Source organism: Tubulanus polymorphus, chromosome 9 (genome assembly GCF_964204645.1).
Source record: "Tubulanus polymorphus chromosome 9, tnTubPoly1.2, whole genome shotgun sequence".
NCBI classification, from domain to species: Eukaryota; Metazoa; Nemertea; class Palaeonemertea; order Tubulaniformes; family Tubulanidae; genus Tubulanus; species Tubulanus polymorphus.
The window spans coordinates 6218809-6243289 of NC_134033.1; the positions used below are offsets into that span (position 1 = coordinate 6218809).

Sequence of the window (24481 nt, forward strand, 5' to 3'; positions counted from 1 at the left end):
TATTTGCCTAGGAAAGGCCAAGGAAGATTTAGTAGAAAAAAACTAACAATCATTTCATTAACTACCACAAAACCAAATGCATTAATTGACACGTCGCTTTTTTAGATTATCAAACGAATTTCTGATCAAATTAGTGTAGGTAAATCTACGATGATCGTATCTCACTTTGATGTTAACAGAGACTGCACTCCAATACATTTACCTTTGATGATTTAAGACTGTATGTGCCCTAATAGCTTACTTTGATGATTTGAATAATTAATTTAGTTTATTTACTAATTACCACTATTAAATTGAATGAATTACAATTAAATATTACAAGAATAAATGGACTAAGAGAGTGTTACAATATTCATCATTAGTAGATACCGGTACATGTAATATATAATAGATAATACAACAGCCAGGATACCTACAAAGCCGAAGCTTGAAGGTACCTATTTATTATTATGTAAATGAATGAAAATGAATGAAAAGTAAAATGAAATGATATGTAAGTTCATCAAATTTCCGAACTCGTTATACCGATTTTAACTGCTTAAGCCCCATAAAAAATAAGTGATGTTATTAAATTGAAAGCTTAATTCTATTATCAACATTGACTGTAGTTAGTTTCACCTCTAATTCTAAATTTTCCTTGGCCATTTTTTCCTACGATCCACTACATATGCTCCCAATGAATGAAATTATCAAAAATGTCTTACACAGACGCTACGTGCCTTGAAGATATTGATTGATTGATTGATTGATTACAAACGGACCAAGGCAGCAGAAAAGTTGTGGGTGCCTGTCAATATTATCTTCTACGAACACGGATGAGTTCCAGTTTCACTTTGGTTTTGACCATTTGATTAGGTTTCCAAACGCTAGGTCGAGCTTGGATGAGGAGCTGTTTTTTCATTTGGTAAGGCTAAAAAATGATACCTTGTTTCTCCACCTTCTCTACCCACCAAAGTGACCAGACAGGCACATGTTTATATATATATTGAAACCAAAAAAAAACAGATTTGTGGAAACTCTGCACCCGGCAGGCAGGATTTTATTTTTATCAAAAACAAATTCATGTAACTTTTTTTGAATAAAAAATGTTTTCCAATGGATATAATGGATATAAAAGGGCAGGAAAAGACCCGTACTGACTGCATATCAATGTTTTCAAATGACAAATGTCACCAGTACCAATTAAACCAAAAAAAAACTATAAGTGAATTTAGTCACAGAGACCTGCCGGGGTGGGCGTTCCCCCTCGTTTAACTGTATTTCTATTACATGTACGAGTTGAAATGGTTCGACTTATTTAGTCTTTAGTAGAAAAAAAATAACCTAACACTGAACTCCTTCCGTGACCCCAAGCGTGAGAACGAAGTTCCTACATACACGGTAAACCAACGTTATTTTTCTGAAATGAAATACGTTACGGGAAACCAATAGAGCCTTTTAGATTTTGTATGGACTCAACAGCATCATCGTTCAATTCAATCACCGTGAACATCAACTGCCATGAACCTTCACTGGCGCTTCTGCGCTAAAGGCTCAGACACACTGGGCGATTTTGACGACATGGCATTTAATCACGTAAATCGTTGAAGAGCCATGATTGGTCGGTTGTTGAATACGGCGCTCGAGACAAACGATCTTCCTGAGGACGAAGTACATAGCTTTGAGAGCGCTATCACGTACAGATTTTCTACATTTGCAGAAAGACCCATTGTAGTTGAATAAAATACCCAGATATTTGAAATCCTCTACTATTTCAATACTATTTTCGCCTAAGTGGAAGTTGAAGTCAGTTCGGTTTCTCGATTTTCGTTTCTGAAAAATGATAATTTTTGTTTTGGCACAGTTAATTTAAAGCTTCCAAAGTTTGCCATATTTTACTAAGGTGTCTAAGGCGTGCTGGGGTCCTTCTGCGGACTCTGATGAAATTAGCGTATCGTCTGCGTATAGTATAGTTCCAACCAAACTGTGTTATCGCTACCCTCATATTAATGAAACTACAGCCTTCGATAGCCATAAAACACTCTAGATCGTATATGTAAATAGAAAATAATACTGGAGTTAAATTGTCGCCCCATCTTAAACCGATTAAACTGTCGAAAAAATCAGATTTGTTTCTGTTCATCTGTTCACATGATTTGATATGAGCATATACAGTATTTTAAATATGTGGTCGTTTGCGCTGTGGTTTTTACGGAAGCCCGCTTGGTTTTGGTTTAACAGACCATTTATTTCTAGGAATATACTGAGCCTGGTATCAATGATACTAGTGAAAATTTTACCTAGGCAACATAGTAGAGTTATTCCTCAGTACAGATCAGGTGATGTGGGACATCCTTTATTTTTATATTTGGTATTATTGATCCTAAAAGCCAGTTGTCTGGGATGATTCCTGTAGTAATAGTTTCATTGAATAGGACGACAAGAATTGGGGATAACACAGGTTCTGCATTTTTTAGAATTTAGTTAGTAATATCGTCAAGGCCAGGGGCTTTATTGTTTTTCAAATTTTGTATAACTTTGGAGATTTCGGACTGTGAAACTGCCAATTCTAAGGGTTAATAATCTAGATTATCCATTGTCATATTTTCTAGGTCGGCGTCTATGTTTTCGTTTGAGAAAGTCGGCTTTGAGTTCAGTTGGCGAAAGTGGTTGGTTAAGTCATTGATATTTCCTAGGCAGGGGGAAGGGACTTTGTTCTTTAGGAGTTTCCATAGGTTTCTGGGGTTTGACCTTTTAGGGTTCTTAATGCGTTTATTCAGTTATTATTTAGGTTGTCGGTTTTAACAGAGTTTTTGTACAGTCGAAAAAGGCAATTTAGTCTGGCTTTATTTTCCTCTGTTGTATGTTTAGCATAGTACCGCTAGGCTTGGCGATAATTCAGTCTAAATTGTTTGCTTTTGCTACTAGATTCGATTTGGGTCGGGCGCTTGTGTTTCTAATGGTAGGCCTGGGATTTGTAATTCCCGTGATATTCGTAGCTACCTTTTTTAGACGGTCGCAGATAAGATCATTAGCCTAATTTGGATCTATTTCGCCAAATCCAAGGTTTGTTAGTGTATCGCTGAAATCGATGGCTTCCGTTTCACGTGAACATTAATTGGTTTTATTTGGGTCCCATTTAATTCTACCTCGATTAACTTGTACATTTTCTCTTGGGGACCCATAGCTACTTTTAAAATTAAATATGCCGCGAATCGGGCAATGTACATCAGACACGGCCCGTTCAAAATCAAGTACACGAAAATCTGCGATTACTGGGAATAGATCAGGCGACGCGATCATATAGTCAACTGTATGGTGGTTAATCCCTTTTAATCCCTACACACGTAAAATCGCCAATAAGTCTATCGTGTGGTCGACCTACCGTTTACTATGAAGAAAGAATACCTTTTGCAAAAGTCGAGGAGCTTTCGGCCATAATTATTCACACTTTGGTCCCCATTATATCTAGTTAAATAACCGTGATCGTTTATATACGATACGGTGTCGATCGTGTCATTGAGTGCTTCGAGTGCTTGAGGTGAAGTTCATTTACGATGAATTCATCATTGTTGTTTGGGAAGTACTAATCTAGAAGGTTTCTTGTATGGGCGTTGAAGTCACCACACATGATAATATGGTTGTTTTCAATATTTATAGTTGACATATTATTGTCTAGCTCGTTAAAAAGGTTAACATCGCCATAATCACTCGTTTCAGGGCTTATGTAACTACCACATATAACAATATCTTTTTCATTAAGAAAATAACCTTGGTCTAGTTCGACCCACAGACTCACTTTGTTGGAACGCACATTTTTAACACAATATTTAAGTTTATTTTGTCATCAGAATTGCGATACCACCGGATCTTCTAATGGATAGGTCCTTTCTATTGTGAGGAAAAACAATATAACCCAAATCATGTGTGAATGTCTCGATCCATAGCTAATCGGTAGTGTCTAATTTCGTTTCAGTTAGTACAATTTTATCGTTTTCACATATAAATTGTTCTAGTTCTGGGAATCTAGTTTTTGACCGTAGTCCACACACAGAATTCAGGCACAGAATTGTAACGAATTGGCGCGACTGTTGGTCAACGCTGCAATCCTATTCGGAGATTAGGACTTTGTTTGCTTGGCTCAGGATATCGCTAAGAACGGGTTCTGCTGCGGGGGTATTCATGTTCGTTGCCGACGTACTGAGTGTTGGAGGACTGGCGTCTGGTGTTTCTATGGGTTGGGGTGATGGCTGCTGATCCAACTTAAAGATCTGGTTGGACCGGAATCGTTTAGACCGTATCCTACGTCGTTTTGGGATTCTCTGAGATCTAGTAACCTGGTTAGGTGCGGAATCTGGTGTTGCGGAAAATTGCATACTGTCAAGTTTGCTAAAAGATATTCTTCTGTCTTTTTCAGGAGGAATGAAAGCTTTGGTTCTCATCGGGGGCTCGTTGTCAACAGGGCCGGTTTTCGGTTTCGGAGTTTTGTCAATCAGTCGTCCGTTACTAGCAACTTTCAGATAGTTAGTTGCCTCCAGGCATCATTTTCAATATTCTTTGAGTGTTGATTTCATGGAGTCTCTCAAGGTGGCTCTTGCTGCTACGAATCCAAACTTTTTCGAAATTCCACTGCTATTTTCGTTTCTTTATCCTGTACGGCAAACTTAACTATACCAGGGTATGTTGGGTTACGGCTTTTTAGACGGATAGCTTTTACCACTTTCACTTCTCGGTTAAGCCCGAGTTCTTTTATATGGTTTTCACATTTTTTGGTCACATTTTTATTCTTGGCGTAGTGAAGGTTGAATCGTTACAACGAGAGTTACATCTGTGTTTTCCAGAGGTTCACGTGGTTGATCTTTATTTATCGTGCACTGGAGCTCTATGCACAGGTTTTCGAGTTTTTTAATATCCTTTCTTGCCATATATCATTTTCTATGTCTCCACCTGTCTCGTATCTCAAAGTATATAAATAGTTTGTGTGTAAAAATAAATCAGTCCAGTCATGGTATTCCAAACTGATAGTTCGCTCGTTACTCTTTCGCTGTTCCGGATTTCCGACGTCAACCATTCTTCGAGAATAGGACCGAAAACAGCTTTGCTAAATTATTCTACAAGTGTTGCTTAGTAAATTGACCAAGTTATAATGAATGTCAGTATCTTAAATACATAAAGGTTACTATTTTCAATAAACAATACATACATACAATAAAAGACTATGGTTACTAGGCTTTGTCTGGGCGCCTGAACCCGTTAATCCGTGTTCCGCTTAGGCCTTACACTATACAATTACCCAAGATCTCTTGGGCGGAGATGTAAGTCTATGTAAGCCAATTGTTAATCACCGGCAGATTCGCTACGAGTTGGAAAATAGACTGCGCGCTCAATTCCGGACTTCATGGAGCGATATCCGAGTTCTTGGATGGTACAGTAAACTCCAACGGCATATCTATACAATACGAAATACATATATGTACCAAAGTGTCGCCGTAGAGACGAATGGGGCCTTGAAATTTGGTGTGGTAGAGTCGATCATCGTATAAACTAATACAACGACTATTAAAATGGGTGCTTTCCTGAATTCTGCAGGAATATAGATACGAACGAACTAACCCATATAATTTCATGTACAACACTGAACTCAACTTTATTAAACGACTCAACATACACAATATAATGCCTGGTCAGGCACGAAGGAGGCTTACAGAAATAAAGACCAAATCCCGAGTTAATACCACATACACAAACCAAACACAATTCAGGACAGTGTGTGAACATATCTCTAGGCGCGCCAAATGGAGGTTCAGCCAATCAGTGAGCAGGAATTCTAATCATAGATTCTTACAAAGCAATTTTACACGGGTGCAGCATTACTCTTGCGGTCACGATGGCCCAATCAGTAGCGCACAAGCACAGAAGTTCGAGTCCCGCTTTAGCTACATAAATATCTTGTAATGTTCGCATCCGCGCGGTAGTTCCCGGTCTCCGCGGGTACAGGTTGTCAAAGATCATATGGTCTCCAATGGGCATGGACACATACATTCTAAATGGTCCGACTAAATTCCATTGCCACCAATAAATCAAGCAGTTAAAAACCGTTTAGCCATGTAAAATCGTATTCGAATTGAGCATAGCTTACTGCATTGTGTACATGTATCGAAATTCTCAGAAGTTTGGATTTTAGGCGATAAGTGAGGCTATGATCCCACAAAACCCTTTCCCTTCTATAAGTTCGATTTCCATCGAGGAAAATATCATGACGTAGGCCTTAAATCCCATGAAAATACTGCTATTTATTTTTACTGACCTTTTTTTAATTTCGGGTGGTTTCGAACAAAAAGTCCTGAACAGGTTGGTGTCTAGTTATGACCAGCCAATCCTCACTAACAAGGACCTCTCACTGAAAAGCTGGTTACACGAAAAATGAAACTGCCATTGAGTAGAAACATTCGCACGAAAGTTTCTTCCCTGGTTAAGTAAAATCACAAACTTTTTCGATTGCGAAAACTATTTATTCTACTGGAAATAATTTTTTCCGAATGAACACGACGATATCTCGAATCAAAATGTTTATTTTTATCATTTCTTTGCCACCGAATCGATGTCTCGTATCGCCTGACTAGTTTTTCGAAGCGCGTCCATTACCGTAGCGGCGTTGAACTTTTTATCGATTGGTCGCCACGATGGTGATGTCGTCTGCTTTGTTTCTGAGTCTGTCGTCGTCGCCGTTGACAGCGTGAGATTATCCAGTAAATCTTGAAACACGGAAGCTAAGGGAAATATTTCCAATACGACTTCCAATACTATCTTGCGCTGGAACCGAGTTCCACTGTCGTGAGCGAGAGATCAATTTGGCTCAATGTTCTCCTGAGTTTTTATAATCAATTCAAATTTGCAGAAAAACCGTCAAAGTCGGTGAATCTATTACAATGATTTCCATCAAGTCCAAGCCAAGATATTTATACATTGTATCTACCCATATTTGGATAATACGTAACCGTTTAATACGACAATTTCGGTAATTTTACCCACAAGATTCGCGTTAACAAAGTTACACTCTAAAAAATCTGTAAACCCGATAGAAACGGCTGTTAAAAAATTTGTAATCCGGATTAGAATTGCTACTCTTAAACCAGATTACGATCTAATCAAAACCTGACTTCACCCCATAACCTACAGAGTAAGGAATCTACTGCCACTCTCAGTTTTCTGGTAAGAGTTATAGCCGAATACAGTGTAAAGTATTATTGAAAAGCCAGAAAATTTCAGTAACACCAAAGAAGTCTACTAACTTGATATTAGCACAGTGAAACCTGCTTATTTCAAGCAATTTCAAGCAGGCTCTATGGTATTTTCAAGAGGGATGCCGAACCTCCTTTGAGGGCAAAAGAAATATTGTACCTAAATAAATAGTATCATCATCATTTAAAGGATACAATTAAAACACTTGATCTTTTGTAATTCACACTGAACCGACCTGAAAAAATGTTTCGAGATATGCTTTAAGATGTAGGCAGACATTTTAAAATACAGGCAAATATTTTTTGAGATGCAGGAAGTTTCAAGATGCGGGAGATGTTTTTAGATGTGAGGCGATATAAGAAGCAGTCTTACATGGCTTGTTGGTTGCCGTTGATCGTATCTTTGAAGAATTCAGTTCTGTTTTCAGACATCACCCATGTAATCCACGCTTTCGTGAAATCTATATACCTGAAATTGTTGATTACATATAGAAGACGACAAATCGTCCATTTTCGCAAGAGGTGTGAACAAGGGAAATAATAAAGCACCAGTAGGATCAACGGAGTACAGTTGATCTTGGAGTACAAATATCGATTTGGGATTCTGGGATTTGCAATAACGAATAAAGATAAAATATAGCGCACTGTGTAGTAAGCATGTTTAACTTTAATGATATACATCGTAATGGGTTTTTACAATGACTCTCTAGACGGCCTACGTGGCAGAACGTTTTATACCATTTTCTATATCTAAGTTCTTGATAATGATGTCACTGGGAGAGTTCTTCAGCATCCAACATTGAACTTGGACGCTGAAGGACTTTCCCAGTGACGTCATTTTTTAGAAACATTCACCGACCTAGAGTGATTTATTGAGTTGACCAATTCCGAGTAAGGCAGGGACTACAACATCACATTTTATTACAGTGTTGTATATTATGAAAGCAGCTTTTCCCACAAATTTGTTAAACACTAGCCGAATTCTGGTACAAGAAATACAAGAGAAATTTCATTAATGGGGGTTGATACGACAGTTTACTAACCTGCAGTATTGTTGAGGGTTTGATGTATTGACGTAGTAATACTGACCGGATCTCAGTAGCAGACGGATAGTTTTGGGCAAAAATGGTTCGACACTCCACGAATCGGGAATCTCCTTTGTCTAAGAGAAACAACAATAGATAAATCTACCATTTATTGGAGTAAATATAACTCGCGGAACCAACAACCGAGAGTGAATCCAGGAATATATTAAGGAGCAAAACCTCCTAGGTCAAGTTGTTCAAATATTATGGCTAAGTAACTTTTTAGGGCAATTTGGAGGACCCACAATGAAAAATGATTATTTTCTGAGCATTAAGATTCCAAAACAATTATATTATTTTGGCAGAAAATAATGGAGGCTTGGACCCTTCAAAATCCACCCCTGCCAAGTTGGCAGTGCCAACCCCCCTTTGAATGATAATGGACAATGCCTCCTTCAGACCTGACTACTGGATCCGTCCTCTGCACTAACTCTAATGCCCTTCTGTGGGGAACATTTGTAACATTTAATTGCCATCATCAATTTAGTGGGGACCGTTTTTAATGTCACTTGTAAAATATTCTAAATGTTTACTGCTAGTAGCAACATTTGATTCATGTAGTTTAGTTCATTTTGATGGTTAAAATGCATTACATGACATGGATACAGTCACAGTCCATCGTTTTGCCATCCTTTTGAAATAGGAAAAATCTATAGAACTTAAATTCAATGAAGTACCTTTCTTAAGCAAGCTTTTTTGGTCTAAACAGTTGATTTTATAACAGACTTTGACTGGGCATGTGTCAATAAAGCAATAAGCCTCATAGGTAAATTTTCAATTTTCCAATACCCTATGGAGACGTGTTACATATCTGAATACACACCTGTCTTTGAAGTCGTTCGATATCGAAGTTTAAATCTAGCGATATTCTATCGGTAAACAGAACTCTCACCCGCCCACTGGAATACGCACGGAAATGACCGATTTCAGTTACACGTTCCTCCTCTAGTAATGATGGGAGCTCCATTCTCAAATCATCCGCATTAACCTGAAAAATAAACACCAATAGTTCCCATTCTGGATCCAGTTCCACAGTTGTGTAAGTTTAATGTGTCTGTGGATGAAGTTCAACAATCGTGTGGGTTCAATTTAGCTTTGGATTCAGTTCCACAGTTGTGTGGGTTTAATTTCACTCTGGATTCAGTTCAAGTTGTGAATCCAGTTTTACAGTTGCATGTTATTTGACTCTAGTCTATACACAGTTCCACAGTTGTGTGGATTTAATTCGGTTCTACGAAGAAGATTCCTCGTAAATGATTAAATAATTACCTGCCAGCAGATGGAGTCATGATTCGTAGATAAGTTAAGTTTAGCCTGCGTTGAACAGCATAATAAACGCTGTCCTCGACTGATCAGACGTTTTATAGAATATGGGTGTGAAGAGCCAGTGCCCTCTGGTGGCAGAGCCGCAACACAATATGTCCGTTCTTCAACCTAAAACAATAGTCAGACCCAATTTCAAGTTTTTGCTATAATAATGATAACAATAATAATGAACACTTGTAAAGGTACATAATGTCTAAAATGATCGGATTTAAAGATATTATGAAAATGACTTCACTACTTTCACAAGCTGGGTTACAAGGATGGGATAGATCCTACCCAGTAAGCTAGTGCACATGATATCAGCACTTTATTGGTTCCGGACAGTTTAATCCAGATTTTCATCCAATCTGGAATAGTTTCACTCATGAATATCCAGGATATAAATGCGTTGGTAGATTGAATGGGGGTCTAGACATTCCCACTGGAGAACAATGAAAACACAAGTGGCCTGGAAGACGTCTTTTCAAAATCTCTGGAGGAAAATTCCAAAAACCCTCTGGGCTTTGTACCTTCATTAAACGCAAATTTTGTTGGCACATTGGCCCTTCCTAAAGACACTGGACCGTTGCCTCACACTGAGATTTCTCTATTCGTTAAGACAGAGATAGATTAAACTCGCACATTTTACCCTCATCAAAGAATATGTATCTTTTCAGATGTATTTCTATAAAAATATCTTAACACCAAAGGTCAGACCCCACTATTGGAGGAATGCCTTTTATTTTCTTCTGGACTCGGGCCTTCTAATATTCCTAGATCTGCCGCTATAAGGTCTTCTTCACTAAAACCACAATTATGAACACCTCTACACATTGAAAACCTCCGATAATGAATGGTATTTCGTTTGATCAATATTTTCCAGCTCATTTTCAAGTAAGAGCACGTCTCTACACAGCAGACACTTAAGCTACGTCTACACTAGCATTTTGTACCCGAGTTATGCGTCTCCACTATGCTCGAAACACGGGTTCAATGCAGAGTTTTCCCCAAGATCCGGGTTTTAGAAACTCTTTTTGAAAAAGAAGGGTACACTCCGCATTGAACCCGCGTTCGCCTAAAACTCTGCATTTTTTGCCATTGTAGACAATGAACCCGTGCTCAATGCAGGGTTCGGGTCCCACAATTGACCTTGAGCTTGCACTACAGACGTTGCGTCTTCCTACCGAAACTGCATTAAGTGTAGACGCTACTCACTGAGAAAGCGGGTTTTCGTTGGACCCGGGTACAACGTGCTAGTGTAGACGAGGTTTTTAACTAGCTGCAAATCAACATTTTACCCTCTACAGTGAAGAGTGGTGGTACATGTATGTCTGGACAGTCAAAGGCTGTTAATCCACATTTTTTTGCTGTGAAAGCGTTCATCATCAGGTAGTTTATCATCATTATAAACTATTCGTGATTCATGGTCAATTACTAGGTAATTCTCAAAATGATTATGGGTTAAAGATCAATTGTAGCCTATTCATCAAAATTCTTATTATGATAGCATTCAATAGATAACTACAGCCCACATACCAGAACAAAAAAGTTACTTTTTCAATAAACACTGACCATGATTAAATATATGGGGTTGAAAAATGAATAACAGGTGAGTGAATTTTCTTAGATGTTGCAAAATATTTTCATTGGTAACATCATCATTTTCATCAAAAATGTAATCATCAAAATATATGGTAAAGAACTAGGGTTCCAGGGACACCATGCCCACTTGGGAAGTGGTTTTAAACGCTCAACAATCTAACAATTTCAATATTCAACGCCCCCTGGTGACCATGTACAAAAACCAATGACCTTGAAACCCACCACAATCATAGAACATGTCAGCAGCTACGATTTTGATAACAAAATATGCCTCGTTACCAATCTAATATAAAAATACTAAGTTACTTTACTATTCAACGCCCCCTGGCGACCATATGCAAAACCCAATGACCTTGAAACTCTCCACAATCATAGAACATGTCACGAACTACAACTTTGCAATTGATCATGGTAAAAAAATATGCCTAGGTACCAATCTAATAAGGTAAGGAAATACTAAGTTATTCTACTATTCAACGCCCCCTGGTGACCATATAGAATAACTGATGTCCTTGAACCTCACAAAACTCATAGAACACGTTATGGGCTACAACTTTCCAATTGATTGTAGTAACACAATATGCTAAGGTATCAATATAATGTGGGAAAACTTTATTCCACCAACAAATGAGTACTGATGACACCAAGATGGCCACCAATTGCATCATAATTAACTGATCAAAAATACCAGTCTCAGGTATAAAACATCCCTTTCCAAAGAATACCCAGCACAAATCACAATGAGAAATGGCAAACCAGTAGGAAGCTACAGGACCCAGATGTCCGGCCAAAATTGACATTTTTGGGCACTAAAAAGGTCATAGGACAGCCACCCGGAGTCAGATGGACCCAATTTTTCTTATGCTGATGGGCCCTTGGTAGATTCAAATATATCCGAAAGATCAAGGTAATTGATCATATCGTCTTCAAAATTTTCCTCGTAAACTTCGAAAATGTGTAAAAAGTGCTGATTTTGGCGAACAACAATGGCTGCCAGTCGGCCATCTTGATTCTGATAGGGCCAGTTTTTGGGCTGAAGATGTGTCTAGGGTAGATACATGTATAAACCAAATATCAAGACATTACCTTGAAGCGTCTTCAAAACTTCCCAAAATAACTGGATTCCGTCTACGGACGGACGGACGCTACGACAAACGGACGGATGAAAAGTGAATGCAATAGCCCGCTGCGACTGAAGTCCCAAGTGGGCTAAAAATGATACCTTGTTTCTCCGCTCTGCTGAGCTTAAAAGATGACCCAGCCGGCCGCCTATCTACCCTATACATTACTTTTAAAAATTGTGATCAATTTTACCAAAACAGACCCGGCCGCTATTGGAATAAACTGTTTACAAATTTTATCATATTTTACAAAAATGACCGGGCCGCTGCGGAGAAACAAGGTATCATTTTTGTTTAGCCTAAAAGCCGAGATTTCAATATCATCAGTAGAGATTCCCACGCCCCGTAAGAGAGATTTACCGCATACTGATGTGCATATTATGCATAAAAAGCAGGTCATATAAACAGGGATAACTAAAACTTGGAATACCATGAATATCAACATGAAGCTAGAAGCTCACGCTGGCTTGAATTCAGCGTATAGCTCCTATTATGTCATCATCAGCGTCATCTACATGGGTGTCAGATGAACTACACGATGCGAAAACATAGGTATCTGCAGGGGCAGATCTAGGAAAATTGTAAGGGTCCAGAAAGAGGATTTCTCGGGATACAGCCATGCCACTGGTAACTAGTGGGTTACCACCCTTGGCATTAACCCATTAGCACTCAGGAATTTCACCATGTAGTGTCAACTACCCCTCAAATTCAAGGGAAAATCCAAGTCTATCACGATACCGAATAGCTCATTTGCTGTTCATTTTCATGCACTACAAGTTCATTATTTGTTGTAAATAGTCAAGGCTTAGATATGATTTGATGAGGTGGTCCACCAAAATAGTATCTTTTTGGCCCCCTGATATTCATCCAAATATACATGGATTTGAAGTGAGCGCTCAGATCTGCCATGTTCAAACTCCAAATACTTGAGATTTTCAAATAGGAAGATGTTTACTTTGGTAAGTTATTTCCAGCACTTGGGTGTCTAGTTTATCATAAGCTATTGGGTTTGAATCCCACCATAAACGTTTTTGTGCAGAATACGAAAAAAGTGTCAGGGCGGGTTTGGGCGGCTTGAGGAGTAATAAGCAGGGCGGATAGAGCGGCTTGAGTGCTAATGGGTTAATATTTTTGAAGAAATACAAACCATACAATTTAATAAATTGGATGAGTGTCAAATTTTCAGGTTTTGATGATCTCTGCCTTGATGAATAAGGCAACCTCAGTGGGAGGGGCAGGGCTCACCCATCACCATCCCCAAAATCTGCTCCCGATCTTGGGTATAAAGTGTACCCGGTATGCGTACCTGGCCGTCTTTAACATTCAAGTGTGTGAAGTAATCAGCGTTGCAGCCTTTAGAAATCATGACGCTGCCATCACCCGGGTAAATCTCCATACTCAGTTTATGTTCACCGCTAAACCTGTTGATTGAACGATCAAGAATTATCATCATCTCATTTTCAATCCCGTCAATCTTTCACAGTGTACACAATTCTAAAGCCCTTTTATAAATCATTCAGAGTAAAGATCTGGCTCCCGATATTCCACAAACTAGACATACATAATGAATAACCCTTGGCCAGTGACTGAGAGTCATGTAGAGAATGCAAAGTTTAAAATGGGCCCATTTATTCCTGACACCAAGTTTCACCTCACAATATAGGTTTCATTATGACTGTGGCAGCCCTTTTGGATAACATTTATGCATCAAAAACACTTTAACCTGCTCTTGCCTTAATGCATATACCAAGTCCTACAAAAATCAATGAAAAACTTATGTCCTATGTATGTTAAAAACAAAAGAACTCATCCTCCCTCCATCATAATAGCGTATAATATCAGGTATTAACAAAATTGGTCTAAAACTGTAGAGTGGAAACAAACTCCAAAATATCTATTTAACATACCAAAATGACTGTGGCAGCCATCTTGGACAACCGATGTAAGCTAAAACAGTAGGGTTCATCATCCACCCACGTAAACAAACATGCCAAGTCTAAAAAAATCAATCAAATACGGATGACTGTAGAGTGGGAACAATATCTGCATGTGCGACCAGCATCACGCATTATCCCCTGTACTACCAAGACCCTTTACAGGTGCTGCTATGACAGAGATTTACTGAGAAAGAGTTCTCCCAGAGATGAGAACGGCGACCTTTGAAATCCACGGTTTGTTCTTGGACTTGGGTGACACAGGCAAACCAGCTGAGGGCACAGCCATCAGCACTCGTGAACTCCGAAGGCGCAAAGCAATTTGGGGAAGTTTGGGGGCCTCCCCCAAGAAAATTTTAGAAATGAAAAGCGTTTTCCGAGCAGATAGAGCGATCTTGAACCCATGAACGACTATTATATTTTGGAAGGTGATGGCTATTTCCATCCTCATTCGATGACATTCAGCATCTCATGCATAACGAGTCAAAGCCTTGAATTATTGCAGTTAAAATGCGTCGATGAATGCTCACTAAAATAATCACACAGTGTATAATATCTGAAGGCGTTTGCCCTGTACGCACGCGGCGATAATAAAAGGCCTATATACATTACTACTATTGCCGCGCACGCGTGTCCGCAACCAACCGTAGTAGATACAAAATCAGTGTTGCAATACAATATGGAATGCTTTTACAGTTCACCCCATTACCAATCGCGCGGGACCAGCCGAGTGAGACCATCATAACCCCCCCTATACTTTTACATCATTTTTGGACTATTTGGAAAAATGATATTTCTTGATACCGAAATATGCGGGAAACCGCGGATCTGCGGAGAATTGTCATCCCCGTCAACAAACCCTGGTGAAGTTTGAAACTTTTTTTCTCAAAATGATGAACCCATTACTCCCGATTACCTGTAAATAATGCCTTCCGAACAGATGACCTTGACCCCACCGTTGAAGCAGCAAGCCTCTGCATCCATTTCATCGTTCGCAGCACCACCTACAGGCCGCCATTTGTGAGGATGCGGCGATTGCCATCGAAGTGGTAACGACACGGGTAGCTTCGTAGCAACGTGCATGTGGTCATCATGGCGACAGTCGATTTTGTAGTCATCGTCAATGTTGACAATGGAATTCTGAGAACTTATATCCTTAATCGTTCGGTTGATGTATGAAATATCTTGGGTGCTATCAAAAAACAAGAGCGATGACCACTTGAGGAGAAAATTCTTAACAGGCTCACCGCCACCGTTAGAATATTGTACCTCCCCTGTTGCTACTACGAGTATTTTAGGTGATACAGCCTTCAGGCTTTGGGTCAGTCCTTAAAATATCAATCAAAATATACTCGTAGTTTGGCACTCGAGCTATCATATTGTCAGCCTTTGCTAGAATTCACCAATGAGCATCGAGAATAAAGCAGGGTTTGTTCACATTGCCACTAATCAGAAACTGTGTTATTTCCATATGTGCCAAAGTGCAATTATCTTACAGTGGCTATGAAGGATCATGAGTATACTCGTAGTGGGACTGGAGATAGAACCAGAAGTAAACTGGCACTGGAGATTCCCAGCCGGCAGCGAACGAGTTAATTTAAAATCTAATTTATTACAAGACATTAGGCCTACGTATTGTACTGTTCCTAACCTAATGGATGGTCTTCGTAGAAAAGTTTAAAGGGGAACTGCAATCAAAAAACTTTAATTGGCCATTCATTTTTACTCTTGTTGTTGAGCGTAATGCTAGTGGAAATTTCCAATTCTTCCTACTTATGTAACTCATATACAACGATTTTAATGCTGTTACAAGGAGAATGTAAGGCAGATGAGAACCACCATATATAAATTCCAAAGCGAGGCTTGTAAACATTGATGACGTATCCTGGCCCACCACACACGAGTGTGTACACAAATAGATACACTCATCCAAGATCTCAGTTGAAAATTGTGATTAAAATACTCCTGCTGGGCTGCCAGTGGGGTCTCTACTTATATCTATCCACCCACTGTGTGAAACATATCCAAATAATTGCTGATGTGGCATTATGCTGCAATTTAGGAGAAAAGCGACTGCTATGTGTGGAAAATGGCGGACGCCAGGCTCTCTACAAAACCCTCTTTTTGGATAAAGTATAAGTGAAATGTTTTCTGCTGTTGTGAAAATGTATTAATAAAGGTTTCTAAGGCATATAGATACAAGAATTTTAGACTGCAGTTCCCCTTAAACACTTGACAAAACTGAATAATTTGATGCTTTGAAAAACGTTCTTCAGAAATCCTTCACGCCTTTTGATTAGACTTGTGGCAAACGAGGATCCATCAGAGGTTGCTAGTGTGCTCATGCACTGAACCAGCTTTTTGTCCGGGTGATGCAAATTTAGACACATATAAGCGTTTGAAAAATATTGAAAATGAAAATTGAGGCTAACAGTTTTTCTAGTGCTACCAGTTTACTGATTTAACTGGTGCCGCTAATTCTTACCTGTTACTGGAATATTCAGCGTATTTCGTCAACAGCTGCAGTGGATGTTTCCAAATTGGTGGACAATTCACCACCAGGTGGTGCTGCACTACCCATGTGTAACGCCAGTACGTTGAAGTGTTTTCATCGCAACTGGAATTCTTTTCTTTGTAATGAGGTTTGGCATCTGTCTTAGGCATATCCTGCTGTTCTTGCGTATTTGAATCTATTTCAGTTAAAACTTTTCCTTCTGAACATCTGAAAATTCAACACACACAACATTATCCCTAATTTCTCTATTTGTCACTGAAGTTTACGGGCGAATCAGTGGGTGTGAATTCGGTACACCTCCCAAGTCGAGAAGTCATAGTAAAAATGATTTTGAAAATCTTCTATTTTCCTGATAACGGGTTCTCTGATTCTCGACTGGATGAAATATCATCAGTACCAACACTACCGAGTTTTCAGTGCAATATTTACTGCTAGTCTTGGCACTTCCCTGACAGGTGCAGTTTACCTAACCGCGTTAATCATCTATGACTGACCATCAGAAAAAAATCATATATTTTTAATTTTCAATCCTTCTAAACAGTTCCTAAGGATCTAGGCAAATTTGGATGTGGGTTCCATAAAAGGAAGAGCAGCATATGCCCTTGTCGTAACAAATTTACAAAGGAGCAAATCCGAAAAGATGCAATTTCTGAGAAGATGAGAGTCAAATTTACAGGATTTTTTATCTCTTTCTTGACAAAAAAGGTGAGCCGGGTCTCGGACCATCAAAAACACTGCCTAGAACAGCCCTTGTATGTAAAATGTACCGTTTTTTTGCCGGTTGACTCATCTTCGCGAGGAAACTGACGCTGAAGTCTCGACCGTGCGCAGATAGCGTCATCGCGGCGTGATCGTCGATTGAAACAATTCGCAATGATCCGTCCTCCATCTCGATCACATCGGCAGACGTACGATCATCATCATCATCCGACTCCAGACTGACAGGCCAACAGACATGAGTCACATCTTCATAGAGAGTCTTAAAGACAATCAATCATAAAGAAAAAGTGGACTTCAAACCGACTGTCCGTATTTTACATGTGTTCAGAACTTCACCAGAGACATTATTAATTGAAAATGAACTACAACAACCACCAGACATTAGACAGTTTATCAGCACACTTTCAAAAACTGATCGTCCGCATGTGCACCGTGTTCCGAATTTCTTGACCTTAGGCGTGCCACTTCTGGAGCTAAGCAATGGAACTTTGTTCACAAACATTTTGACTCTTGCTGGATAGTTTCCATCATGCAAAATTGAAAACAGACAAATTACGGTATTGCTTTTCATCACTGAACACTATTGAAATCTATTATTTTAATACATTTATAAACTAGGGGTCCAGGGACACCATGCCCACTTGGGAAGTGGTTGGATATGCTCAACAATCTAACAATTTCAATATTCAATGCCCCATCCAATGACCTTGAAAAAATCCAATGACCTTGAGACTCACCACAATCATAGCACATGTCAGCAGCTACAATCTTGAGTCCGATCGACCCAGTTTTTCTTATGGTGATGGGCCCTTTAGGGATTCAAATATGTACGAAAGATTAAGGTAATTGATTTAAAAGTCTTCAAAATTTCCTTCCAAACGTTCAAAAATGTGTAAAAAGTTCTGATTTTGGCCAACAACAATGGCTGCAAGTCGGCCATCTTGAATCTGACAGGGCCAGTTTTTGGGCTGAAGATGTGTCTAGGGTAGATACATGTATGAACCAAATAACAAGACATTACCTTGAAGCATCTTCAAAACTTCCAAAAATAACTGTTCGGTCTACGAATGGACGGACGACGGACGAAAAGTGAACGCAATTGCCCGCTGGGACTAAAGTCCCAAGTGGGCTAAAAATTTTGAAATTTCAAGTCCTGTTTATGATATTTTGACGTTTCCTGCTCTTTTAACTAAAAGATCCCTGTGTTTTGACAGCTCGTTTTTTGATTTGCCGCCAAGAGACGATTACTACGATGAATTAGTTTTCAGATTGTTGACCATACCTGCCACAGCTAGTGGAAAAGATTGTTTTTTGCCTTTCTTACGATACCAATCGGAATCCAATATTAGTCTGACAATGTCAGCAGAGCCGTGGCTTCGTCCCTGCTGAGACATTTTCAATTGAAAGTTAAACTCAACTGCGTTCGACTCTAGAAACATCAGACGATCTCATCCCTGAGCTGTGAAATGTAAATCATCAGGCTTGCACGCTTCCTTAACACGTTCGCTGCCACCTAGCGGTTTAAGGTCCGGTCACCATTGCCAACGCTAATTTTTGACATTATACAATTTATATGCTGCCAGCACTATTTGTACATTGATAAATCAATACACTGATCTATTTTAGTGTAAAAAACCAATGACGAGATAACTCGTCACTGGCTCTGGTGAAGAGATTCTCATTTTTTTCTTGTCCCCTTAGTCTCTCCATACTGCTTGACAATTGTTAGCTGGTTTCTCGCCTCTGCCAGGTCATTCATAATGCTATGAAATGACATTGAATCGATGACAATATAACACGTCACGGTAAACTGATTTATCTCGTCAGCGGCATCGAACGTGTTAAAAGCCATGAAAAAATGAGATACTTACGATTTGTTCGTCTTGAGGAATGATGTTTGGACACAAATATGGTCGTTCCGCGAAACGATTACGAAATTCGAGAATATTCGCCATTTTCATTTTGTATCGACTTGTTACATATTCCGTTCTTTCAGCGACTCGAGACATCTCTAAAAAATCAATATTTCATTAATGAGTAATTTTAATAAATACCAACGAAATAATGACTATTTGATGAGTATTTCTTTAAAGTACCAATTATTCCTAACAAGTGCTCCACAGGGCACGTCATTTTCACTTGCCAGGGTTTGATTGCCTCCCGCCGAAGCTCACTTCGATACAAACCCTGGTTGCAGACCCTTCATTGGACCATAATGCCGCCATAGAAAATTCCTTGGGTCGGGTGGACAGGTTGCCTCTGAGAGACACTAGTCTATATACCTAGCTAAACAGATGTGCGGCATTGATAGAGCAAACCTACCAACAAGAAACAACACATCCGATTAGCTTAACACATAAGAATGATAGCTACCGAGCGACAACCTGCCCGCCCAAGAAATCTTGGGTGGTGAAATAGACCCATGAAATGTCTGCGAGCAGGGTAGTGATAGCATGAGCTTCGGCAGTAGGCAATCAAAGCGCGGATGGGACCATGACGTCCAGCTTAGGGGAATTCCCTACACTTACTTGATGCAATTTGTGGGTTATTGCCGCATTTCAGCTTAAATTTACACAGTAATAATAGTAACTAAAATTACAAGACAGGCAAATGCTTCAAATAGATTATTTTTCCTCTTTAAACTTAAATTGATGTTTTTGTCTTTTTGAGGTTTTTACCTGAATAAAATTGAATTGACTGGATTCAATGTTTTTGCTAAATAAAATAAATTGAATTTGCCTATCGCAGCGTTTTGAGGAAACGCTATTTTACCAGCCCTTATACAATCTTCAAAGATAGTGTTTTTATCGTGCATTCAAAAAAGGTCTCCCTTAAACTCATTCAACTCAAGATTACATGTAAATCAAACGTGAAATGCTTCTCTGAGTCGTTAAATAGTGTAGACCATGATGCCACGGGTTTTACCAATACCTGCAGCAGATATCTGTCCAATTGGAGAGGAGACTTCACTCTGATTGGCTTCTAGAAACGTATTCTATTGCCTTGCAAATTGGCCTCGTAATTATGCAACTATTAGAAGGCTAATGGTTCAACAAAACTGGAGCTAGAATTTAGTAACAACCAGTTATGAGTTAGATTTGACTCATAGTTAACTAATTGAAAATGAACTAACATTAAATCCGGTTAACTTCAACTCACGACTGTGAATCTGGGCCGAGTTGTAGGCCTATCAGTATTTGGACTCAATCTAATAATGTATTGACTGATTTTATCATGAGCTATTATTTACAGGGATATGTAGATGTGCTGCTGCAGATTAGCAATGCCTGGTGGATCCTCACCACCACTAGGCAAATCCTCTATTAGGCCTACTAGAGTAGCTGATGTCCTACTCAGGGTTTCCAGCCGTAAGGCCAATGTAAAAAGAAGTACTAAGAGGGACTTTCTGGGCAATTTTAGACCCAAAAGGAGGGACTTTTGGACTCAGAAAGAAGTACTTTCCAGTAATATGAGGGCTCATGACCATTTTCGCAATGCCTACACTGGGACACTAGTCATGTAGACCAGTCATGCATTTCAGGGACAGGGTAATTCCATAACGCTTTCCGGTAGATTCAATTTTACTGACAATTGAATTACCAGGCCTAAGTAATAAATACTTCAACAGCTGAATCCGGGCCAAAATTGCATGCGAAAAATACAATTCGGAAGGACTTTTTCATCAAAAAGAAGGACAAAGATTATGTTTGTCCAAACTTTTTCCAAAAGAAGGACTTGGAAGGGCTACTGGAAACCCTGCTAGCGCACACTAGTGACACCTGATGGTTTTTCACCTGCAACAAGTGGAAACCTCTTTTACTAGATGATATCCAACTGCACACTAGTGACACCTGATCGATCTTCACTTGCCACAAGCACAATTACCAGTTGTGTCGATGGTTCCCCATTAGCAAAATAGTCCAGTAACATAGCCTAACGTTTCGTAAATTACTGAAGTATATTCTATTTACCTTGTAAAGGATGGGCGTATTTTCCGATCGGTTGATCGTGAACGAAACAAATTGCACAACTTGACAATTGCACTTTACATCCATCCAGAAACCCGGCTTCTATGTTATCATTAGAAAATAATACCAGTTGATTGGGTTCGTCGATGAGCTCGTCCGCTGATGAAAATACAAACAAAATCAGTCCTTTAGAGGCATCACAAAAGATGCATTGTTGTAAGAAAATGTCTCTAAGTGAGAGTTATGAAACTAGGGGCACATGTATACTGTTCACCCAGAGGGCAGTTCATTTTTTGCATTGCAGCAATTGCGATACCGTGCCATCTCTATAACTGAAATGAATATTTTGTGCATGCTGCAATATTTTAGTACCACTATTTTGCTGACATTTATATATGCTAATTAAAATAACATTAAAATTACATTGTAGGTTTTTAGGGTTCTGATAGGTTTAGGGTGCGTTTTTTAAGCTAGGGTAAGGATTAGAGTTAAGGGTTAGGAGACCCCACTAGTAGACGGGCAGCGGGTTATCCCTGCAAACCGTTGCGCTGGAAGTGCAGCGACTGCAGCAGTGAAAGCCGTGGCAATAATTTACTTAATGACTTTTTTTCGTTTTGGAGGCCATTTGATAAGGTTTCACCACTAAAAATCGCGATTAAATGCGCAGGAGACCTCCAAAATATCCTGTACTGCAATTGCTATGGCAGCAAAAATCCTCTACCTTTCAACTTTAAGTGAAGAGCTCGTGGTGATTTCAGCGTCTAAATTCAACAAACGAAAGTTAATCATAAGATACAAATGCAATTCAAATTCAATCTTATTGCGCAAACTTTCTGAGGAATATATTCGCGACAGTTTTGGTAGTTTAAAATACAATCCCTGTGAGAAGACCCACACAGAATACAATTTCAATGATCTAACGGGATTAATTAGTCATTTTGAAGTGGTTTCCTGAAATTTTGAGCAATAAAATTGAATCTGCATTTGTATCTTACCGATCAACTTTCCGTTTTTCTGCAAATTTTGCTCTCCCAAACTCAGAATACGTTCATTTGATGAATAAATTCTGGTTATGAGCAAAATATAAGATGTTGTCCTTCGATCGATGTATCGTTTGTTGGATCATCTGGATTATTAGCTTGCCAGTCGCCGGTATCAGAACGGATTACTAAATAAAGGCATTTTTCAATAAGGTCAGTTCATAAGCTTTCCAGCGTTGTATGATAGGGCCCCTATGTGATGATTTACGTCCGGGAACCGCATCAACTCATCGTTTTTCGTCGGGAATCGACTACTCCGAGACGTCCTAGTAATTCCGGCTTTGGCTATTCTGACTCGTTTTTTCGGGTTTGAGTCGTGATTTCTCGGGTGTCTTTTATCCGATTTTTTGGCGGAAGGTCTCAAACGAAAAAGTAACCTCTTAGGAATGAAAGGAAACCGATTTCGTGCGAATCGGTCGATGGGTTACGAAGTTATGAGCGATTGAAATGAGAAGGTCAATTCTAGTATGTCAAAATGTTAGCTCCCTTTTCGGTAAAAGTGCAGATCCGCACCTCTCGTGATTGACGCAATCTGCTGAATGACAGATTCCTGGCTAAAATCTTTCTACTCTCTCTAGTGAAGATATCTTAAAATTAACCAATGGCAATGTACTGAATTGCTGATGACATTTTGAATCTGAATCAATGATATTTTATTTATAATTGATTGAACCGTTTACGCGGAGAGGTGCGGATCTGCACTTTTACCCCCTTTTCTTTTTTTATAGGTGGTACCTAGGATACTGGGTCAAATCTTTGATTTTGGACCCCCAGCCATCGTGGACGTGACGAGCCCCTGTGTCTTGAGTCTGTGACTGTGTCGTCGTGTGCTGTGGCCGAACTCAACAAATCAAAGCCACATCCCTGAAAAGTGACCCTTAAAGACCACCCACACCCCTCATTTCGAAATAGGCATGGTGGCCTATATTTCTTTTCGGAATACTTGCTTGCGATGACAACTCCAATTTAACATCGTAATTTTAAATTCAAGTTGCGCTTACTGTGTTTGTTTTTGCCACCGGTCTCCATCTTGAATTCACCAACAAATAGGGATAGCTCCGAAACTAATCGATTCAGCCGGGTCAAATTCAAATCCTTTATTTCTCCTACCTCGCACTCGATGTTCGGTTGATTTAAGAGAAGAAAGTTGTCATAAACTAGTTGATTCCCCAAAATTCTTAAGGTACGGTTTTGTTGTCTATAACTGATTACAGATATGATGTTAATTGGTAAACTGGGGTTATCTCATTTTTTATTTCGATGTAGACGGGTGTCGGCTCTCTGTTTTGGACCATGGATCAAAGTGTAGTAACGGCGAATGAATTAAAATTTAGAGGGCAATTATGAGCTAGCTTGAAAGTGAAGATGTTGGGCCCTGAAAAGTTATGGTATGAAGGTCAGGTGATAGATTAGGCAGCGATGAATGTGATAGCCGGTAGGCCTAACCGATTACTACCGATCTCTAGAATTCATCGGTGAATAACCGGCAACTCTGTTCTAGAAACAACAAAATGTATGATTTGTTTTAGGAATGAAATTAAATTGAAATGTACCGTTTAGAGTTGTTCAGTTTATTGGGTTCTGGGTTTTGGGTTAGTGTAATATTAGCTTACGAGCGTGTTCCCTCTTGTGTCGAGGTCAGCGCGTTGTGGAGAGAATCTAGTTACTGTCGGCGGCCACCAATGTTTGCCTTGCACTTAGATAACCATGAAATAAAAGTAGTCAGGAAGTATTAATTGCAAGAAAATATTTATTAAACACATTTTATAACAGGATATGATCTGTAGTCAAATGTGTGTCTGCCAGATGATGTTTCTTCTAGGCTGTTTATATCCTAAAAATTAAAAAAAAAACAAAAACAACGACAATAGATATTTCAATACATGTCCCCTGGACAAGAATTATTTCAGAGAGAGTCTATAAAACGTGAATACTTGATTGTACAATCTAATGGCATAGCTGTTGGCTCCA

At 39.2% G+C, this 24481-nt stretch overlaps 1 protein-coding gene across 1 annotated transcript; it reads right to left on the reverse strand.

The window, feature by feature from the left end:
• Positions 1-6469: 6469 nt before the first annotated feature.
• On the reverse strand, positions 6470-23562 carry LOC141910889 (uncharacterized protein C5orf34 homolog). The gene is made up of 13 exons (XM_074801751.1): positions 23512-23562; positions 21474-21629; positions 19374-19513; positions 17550-17761; positions 16753-16989; positions 15184-15459; positions 13640-13754; positions 9575-9739; positions 9129-9293; positions 8264-8382; positions 7594-7689; positions 7416-7456; positions 6470-6734 (listed from the first exon to the last, which is right to left on the reverse strand). The coding sequence occupies exons 1-13, from the start codon at positions 23537-23539 to the stop codon at positions 6559-6561; spliced, it is 1926 nt and encodes a 641-aa protein (XP_074657852.1). The 5' UTR covers positions 23540-23562; the 3' UTR covers positions 6470-6558.
• Positions 23563-24481: the final 919 nt, after the last annotated feature.